The sequence below is a fragment of the Eurypyga helias genome, unplaced genomic scaffold (genome assembly GCF_000690775.1).
Source record: "Eurypyga helias isolate BGI_N326 unplaced genomic scaffold, ASM69077v1 scaffold17796, whole genome shotgun sequence".
In the NCBI taxonomy this organism is placed as follows: domain Eukaryota; kingdom Metazoa; phylum Chordata; class Aves; order Eurypygiformes; family Eurypygidae; genus Eurypyga; species Eurypyga helias.
Window position 1 is genome coordinate 25,298 of NW_010254858.1, and position 8,018 is coordinate 33,315.

General features: G+C 51.0%; 1 protein-coding gene across 1 annotated transcript; it reads right to left on the reverse strand.

Moving 5' to 3' along the window:
• Positions 1-967: 967 nt before the first annotated feature.
• LOC104510798 (sorbitol dehydrogenase-like) lies at positions 968-4,314 on the reverse strand (the record flags this gene model as incomplete). Its single annotated transcript, XM_010153159.1, has 3 exons — positions 968-1,133; positions 3,095-3,216; positions 4,139-4,314. Coding segments are annotated over 3 exons (464 nt in total), but the record flags the coding sequence as incomplete, so codon positions are not given.
• Between the last annotated feature and the right edge of the window lie 3,704 nt (positions 4,315-8,018).

The window sequence follows — 8,018 nt, forward strand, 5'->3', positions numbered from 1 at the left end:
GTGGTAAAACCTTTGAGTGATGCTGTCCCCTTACTTCTCACCTGCACTTGCCTCCACGCTAAAAGCAAGCTGTGCCCCCCAACAGCAGCCCCTCCTTGGGAGTCACGAAGGACAGGGCTCTCTGTGGCCCCAGACAGAGACAGAGCAGTTTCCCTGCAAACACACTCCAGCCTGCTCTACGTCAGTCCTCTCTGCCCCACGGCGAGCTGCTGAGGGGGTACGACACAGCAGATATGGTCCCAGCTGGCCTCCAGACTAGCTGCTTCCACACAGCCCTGGGCCCAAAAACAGCCCAGTTTGCTATTTGCAAAGAGCATGGAGAGAATGACCTGAATGTGCAGATGCTTCCCCCAGAGGTGGGCTGGCCAGACTTTGTTCCACAGGCTGTTACAGTCCCCAGGTGTCCCGAAAGGAAGATGCAACTGGAAGGCAGAGCATTCACGTAGGGCTACCCCGCACCCAGGGACTGCCATACAGGAAGAGCTGCCCCTGGCCCAGCCCCAGGGCAGTGCTGGGGCAGGAAGGTGGAGCGGCAGCATCTCCGTCTTCATTTCACCCATGTAGCAGGTGACACCCTCCCGCACCACGCCCACATGGACAAATCCCGTGGCCATACAAGCGGCTCTGCCCGACACACGCAGAGACACCCCGGCTCTTCTATGCATGGGGTCTGCTGGAGAAGAGCCAAGTGTGTGAACCACCCTCTCTAACCCAACAGCAGAGTTTTGATTCAAATTATTCCCTACTGCCTCTCCATTTGTAGTTATCTGTTAATACTCTAACGCTGTATCCCTCAGTGCCACTCACCCTCATTATTGTGTGATTTTCTAGCCCCATTACAAACCAGTGCCTGTGTAAGGTGACTGTGTAAACACGCAACAGCCGTACATCGGCCTCCTGCGGCCTCATGCTTCCCATCTCAGGCAGGCGGTGTAAAGGGGGGGAGAGGGCCAGGCACCGTGGCATCTCAGGGGCTGTGGTCGGTGGGGTCGCACTTCAGCATGACTTTGACCCCCTCGCCCCTCCTGGTGGTCTCGAACGCCTCAAGAGCCTTTTCCAGGGGGAAGCGGTGCGTAACCAAGGGCTTGACGTTGATCCGCTTGGATGCGAGCAGCGCGATTGCCACAGGCCACCTGCAAGGGAAACGGAGAGCAGGAAGTGAGAGCAGTGGCCGGTTTGGAGCCCCAAGGAAAGAGCATGGAGGAGCCTGGTTTCATTTCAGTAATTTCCTCAGCCCAGACAACCAAGAGTCCTGCCCACAGACTCTTCCCAAGAGGGAACCTCAAGCATCAGGCATGGGAGACGGGACAGGATGACAGCTTTGGGCTGTCGAGCACCGGGAAGGCAGGTACTGCAATACACAGGCCATCAGCTGTGCTTCACCCGCTAAAGGCCGAGTGAAAATCACAGGAAACAACTGTACTTCTGAAGCACCAAATGAAAAACAAAGCTGCTGTGCTCTGTTCTCCTCTCGCCCTGCCTCCCTGCTTGCAGAGCGATCACTGTGAGGTCAAGCTCACCGACTCAGTGCAGGGAGAAGAAAGGAAAAGCCTCAGTTGGCTTCCAACCTCCTCTCTGGCAGAGGGAGGCTCATGCAATGTGATTGCCTTGCCGCTCCATCTGACTGGACCAAATTTGAGTGACAGGGATACAACGGGATGCAGCGGCTAATTCAATTCCCAAGCTGCCTACTTAAAGACATTTTTCATTTTAAATAAAAGCTTGACTATATCTTAGATATCCTTTGTGGAAAACCACCTCTACAGACTAAGCACAGATTCCTGGCTCTGCTAGCAAGTGACTACAGCTCTAAACAGAGCAGAAATCAGGCTGCAAACATGCAATACTGGGTCTCAAGCCCTGTCCAAGGGGAACAAGACTAAAGAGAGCACAGCTGAGCTTCTCCTGCCTTCAGGGCAAGGCCAGCTTTCAATACCCTGGAAGACCTGCCTATCAATGAGCCATGCAGTTCAGCTCTCTGCAGAGAGCACACATGCCTTCAAACCGGCTCCAGATGTACCTCCAGCTCCAGCAGAATGATGAAAACTAAACGTGATGATGAGCTCTTGCTCAACCAAGCATTCCAACAACATAAAACAAGAGGTGATGCCTTTAAAATGAGAGAGGGTAGACTGAGATTAGATATCAGGAAGAAATTCTTCACAGCGATGGTGGTGCGGCACTGGACCAGGTTGCCCAGAGAAGCTGTGGATGCCCCATCCCTGGATGTCTTCAAGGCCAGGCTGGATGAGGCTTGGAGCAACCTGGTCTAGTGGAGGGTGTCCCTGCCCATGGCAGGGGGGTTGGAACTGGACGGTCTTTGAGGTCCCTTCCAGCCCAAACTATTCCTTCATTCTATGAAGACTGACGATGTGATTTCCTTCTACGACGAGCAAGGAGAGCAGAGCTGGGGACCACCAGCAAGGCTGGGTATGCACAGCTTGAGACAGGATGAGGTGCTTGGGATTTTGACTCTTTGCCCAGAACTAAGATTCCCCACATCACTTTGCTTCAAAACTGACAACATAACAGTTAGGAAGGTAGATGCCAAGAGGCAGCCAGCTTTCCATAAAGCAGGGGGGTCAGTGCCAGGCCAGACTGTTGCTTAGAGATCTCCCAGTACAAACAGTTGAAGCAGCTAAAAGCCATGTGTTTCTCTCTGCCACGCCATGAGCCAGCACGCTTGTGGACAAGCCAAAACACCCCCAGCATCTGGCCTTCCCTTTCTACAGGGCATGAGTTCAAGGCACAAATGTTAATTACGAATTACTTTTTTCATTTTGGCCTGCCTGCTTACAGCTAAATAAAGGTTTGTTGGGTCTCTTCCTTTCTTTGCATCAAATGCTGAATGAAATGGGACAGTGGGACAAACCAGCTGAGCTGTTTTGTTGTGGTCGTTTGCAGCGCAGAGCTCAACCAGGAACCAAGGCATAAAATGTACACATGTACTGCAGTGCTGGTATTTCAGAGTGACGTGAGGTTTAACCAACTGCAAGGAAAACCAACCTTTTCCACGTCCTCTCTCCTTGTGGAAAGCAAGAATTTGTCAAGGACAGACCTGGAGACACAGCAGCCCACCCTGCACAAAACTCACGTGTTGCAGTAGCGAAATATCCCCCGGATATCCACCTCCCGCACAGCAGCATTCACGATGGGCACGGTGACCATTTCAGGCCCCAGCCCCACCAGCACCAAGGTCCCACCAGAACGAGTGGCCTGCAGAACAAACACACAAATACGTTATATTTTGGAAAACACAAGTTACCGGAGCCCACACAGCAGTCTGTTAAAAAATAAAGCCACATTTGTGGCTGCAATGGACTGCCCTGGTGCACACTGGGGAAGCCAGGAGAGAGGCAGGATGCTGACAGGAGCCTCTAAGCATGAAACATCCAATAAACAAGGGTTAAAGAGCAATCTTTTGAAAATCTCTTCAAGATCTTGGTATCTAAATCTCATTCTGAAAAATGAATGGCCCCTAAGAGTATGAAAAGTATTTTCACATTTCAATGGGAGAGATTTAAAACCAAGAGCCTGATGCTTCACTGGAATGGTTGCTTTTGCAGCTTGTCCTATTTGTCTCCTATCCTTTCACTGCAAAACTCTACACTACCTTTTCCACATCCTCCCATTAGGCAGTTCATGGCAGCAAAACATCCCCTCCTGACTGCTTTCTTCACTGGCTGGAATTAATTTTCTTATTCTCCGTATTTGGACATAACTTCAATGTAATGGAAGATGTTGTCCTACTTGTACCAGCTCCCTGACACTGCTGCGTAGCCATGTTTGGGTTTCAGGGTCTTACTGTATTCTCTTTGGTAAGGCACCTGATCATCAAATCAGAGAGTTATCCCCATGCTGTCTGCAAAGTTTCATAGAATATTTTAGGTTGGAAAAGACCTTTAAGATCATCAAGTCCACCACTAAAGCAGTCCCTAAGTGCCTCATCTACACACCTTCTAAATACCTCCAGGGATTAACATTAACTCTTTGATTGTCTCTCTTAGTTTGTTGTCTAACAAGCACCTTCTCTCCCTCACACCAAGTCCGCTCAAATTAAGCACTGTGGGAGCAAAACAACTGTCATTCACTGCAGTGTCCCAGAAGAAGAAAAGCCTTGGGGACAAGAGGTACTCACATAAATGCCGGCCTGGATGCAGGCTTGCACTCCTGTACACTCCACAGTTATCTCGGGCATGCAGCCAAGCAGACTTTCCACTTTGGAGGCCACCTCCTGCGGGGTCTCATTCTTCACCTGAATGGTGAAATCTGCTCCCACCTCCTTGGCTTTTTGCAGGCGAGAGGCAGATAAATCTGGGGAAAGACAAAACAAGGCAAGAATTGGAGGATTATGGGAAGCAAAAGGGGAGAAAGAACCTGAGCCCGCAACCTGCTTTCTACCCCATGTGACATCTCAACTGATCCGCCCTGTTTGGTGATGAGCTGTCAACTCTCTCAGGAGAGAGCACAGCATTTGTTACGCAACAGGACAAGATGGCAAACTGCAGCCCACTAGTACCTTCTCAAGAATTTATCTAGACCACCCAGACCAAAGGGTGTCCCACCCCTGGCACAGGTAGGCCACTGTCAAGAAGTTCTGATTGAAGCACACACGTCTGGGGTCCGCACACGTATTCACAGAGCAGTGCACACCCAGGAGAGGAAAGGGGCTATGTTCCCTCCCTCAAATTCACGAAGCCTTTGGTGAGGAGGCAGAGAGGAGACCTGCTCAATTTTCTGTGCAGCCAGAGGACAAGCAATGAGGACAACTTAACGATGCAGGAGATGCCAAAGGCTTGAGGATGTGCTTCGAAGATATTAAAGCACCAACTCACAGAAGAAAACACACCATGCAAATCAATGTCCAAGCAAAGGAACAGTTGTCACCGCCAGACGCAAGGGGAGACCAGTTCACACATCTCCCAGTTTCTCTTTGGTACTGTAAGAACAGAGTGTGCCAAGACAAACCACAAGGCCAATCTTAACTCCAAAGGGCATGCACATTGATGCTGCAAGCAGGAACCACAACAGGAACAGCCGTGGCCAAGCACTGGCGTGCTGCCGTCCCAATGCTCACCACAGAGCAGAGGAACCTCAGTGCAGGCAAAGGCAAAAGGCAGGAGGGCAGGACAGACGGCAGCGCCCTTATCGAACAGTGCCGTTGTCCCCAAATCTGCCACTCTCTAACCCTGCACTGACCAGTGTCTCTGTGGCTGCGACTCTTTCATGAAGCAGCTTCACTAATTCACATGGGACCTTAATCCACTAGTGAAAAAGGACTGTAAGAAAAACACAGTATGCACAACTCGGCGAGTTAACCTAGGGAGGAGCCTACAATGACGCAAAAAACCACCACTCACTTTTGAATTTTCCTTCCCTGGCTCTCGAGATTATTTGCTATTGCTCACACCCTCAAGGCTATCTCTCAAAGGGCACTAGGCAGAGGCAAGGTTGCTCTGACCTTGCTCCCCGATGGCCCAGAAATCACCTGGTTATGGACAGCACAGCACCGAGAAGCCTGTCAGGAGATGTCAGGCTCAGAGGATCATTAACGTGGCCATTTCTCTCCTAACAGTAGCAGAAGAGAGCAGATCATGAGCTCTCAGAGGGCCTTCCCAGCGAACCATCAGCAGATGCTTTCAGCTGAGCGAACTGCAGAATGCATTAGTTGGCAACACTAAGTGTGTCCCTGCTGTTACAGACCTCTCCCATCCTTTTGCCCTCCTTGTAACAGGGCTGGAGGCTGCTGAGCATCCCTCAAGGCAGTTTCCACCACAGATGAAAAAACAGGCAAGACCGTAAGAAAAAGGGAGTAGATCTGGTAATCTGGTGGACCTCAGGTACCCCAATAACACAGAGCAACAAAGCTGGTGATGACAAATGTCTGCAGGGGCGTGACTGTACTCTGTCCCGAGGGATGTCGGCAGCACTGTAAATATCTTGTGAAGACCCATAGAATGGTTTGTACCATGAAGTGAGTTTCCCTGGTGGGCAGTCACACTGTCTCTTCTCTTCCACATCCCCTGGAAGGAACCTACGCACTGCTCTCCAGACACCACTGGTGGCCAGGACATCTCTGGAGATGAGGAGGTGGACAGCAAAGAAGACTGGCATTTCCCAGGCTTGCACTGAAGCAGTGGTCTACAGGGGCCCGTGTGTTGGCGCTGGAAAAGACGTCCGGTGAAGGAGGATTAACAGCCAAGACTTTCTAGATTGCCTCCCCAGAGACTGCGGGGTAGGCAGTGTCTCCTGCCAGAGGCCCTAGACTTAAGGCTCAGAAAATCATGCCTTTGCCAGGGGCACGCGTGTCTCCAGGACACACAGCATACCCACCACAAAGAAGAAAGCACCACTCTCACGGGGATGCAGTCTTCAGAGCAGTCAAAGATCGAGGCAGGAGGGAAATATTAAGGGAAAAGAGAATGAGGATGAGGCCACTGCTCTCACAAGCTGCTCTGACCCAGCCCCAGTGCTGGGAGGAAGCCAGGACAGGGGACCCACCCATCACACAGCGAATGTGACATTACCGACTGCCAGGGCAGGTGATGGACATGCCCCCATCAGCAGCAGTAGGGTTTGGGATGATGGGTGCAGGCACACCCACCGAGATGAGCACCCAGGAGATGTGGAGGGAGTTTCAAGAAGCGAGAACAAAGAGTAATAAAATGCAGATGAAGGAGGAAAGGCCAAGGCTGAAAAGTAAGGGCAGCATCACCCTGGAAGCCTCAATGTGGGCTCTCATTCCTGTGGCTGCAGGAGGCATTAGTCAGGTCTGTCCCTCCCAAGCTCTGAGCCTCGAGCCGTGTGTACAGTCATGCTTGACCCTCTGCTAGCTGAGCTGTACTCAGAGACCGCCCATGCAGCAAGAGCACGGGCATGGGCATTTTTGAGGCACTTAAGAGCTCAGAAACACTTCTACCTGGCATGGCTGGTATCTCCCAAATCTCAGCGTACGGCAAGGAGACCACAGGGGCTCAACTGTGCTCCCAGCAATGGGCCAAACTCCCCAGGAACTTTGGTCTCAAAACACCAGCCTGCAGCAGACACAGCTGCATTCAGCCATTTGCAGTATCTGTCCAGTCACTAATACGTTTTATCCTGTCTCTTTGGCAGAAATACCTCCAGAGGCAGTGTCCTGAAGCAACAGGCCCTACCAGCCAGTGGCCACAAGTGTCACTCAGGCAACAACAAAAAAAAAAAGCCACCCACACCTTTCCTAGAGGTGGCCTTTGGTTTGCTGACCTGCTTGGGAAGGAAGTCCTTGCATCGGAGGGGCATACAGGATGCGGCAGCAATACTGTCAGACCTGGTCAGAGCTGTGATAACATCTCGCTACACCTGGCCTAAGTGAATCACTGCTAAGAACCTACTGAAGCTGACAGATCTGCAGGTTATCAAACAAGTAGGCTTAGGGTCCAGACACTCCTGATTTTTGAGAAGGACCAAGTCGTTCAGATTTTAAACTTGACTGTGGCTGAGCCACACAAAACTCCTGGGAAACTGGTCAAATATACAATTAAAGTGTTGCATCTTGCCTCCAGTCAAAAGCTGGTTTTTATTTCCTGGCTGCTAGAGCTCATTAAAGTTTTGGCTGCCAGACAGAGTAGCCCGTTCTTGTATCTCTGCTCCCACGGAAGTAATCAAATTACACTTAAGCTTCTCGTGATGGTTTATGAGCCAATTTAATAGGCAAATACTCTTGCTCTCACACTTTCTATGTTGATCTTCTTTCACGAAGGAGTTGAACTCTGTCCAGTTATACACCTTCCCTGAACTTGACTTCCAGGGTTTCTGGAGCCACCGGCAGCCAGGACTTCAGACTTAGCTAACAGAAGGTGAATAGTTTCCCTTAAGCAGGAATTGTCAGTGACATGGACAGTGGGATTGAGCGCACCCTCAGCAAGTTTGCAATGACACCAAGCTGCATGGTGCGGTCAACAGGCTGGAGGGAAAGAATGCCATGCAGAGGGACTCTGACAGGCTGGAGAGCTGAGCCTCTGGCAACCTCATGGAGTTCA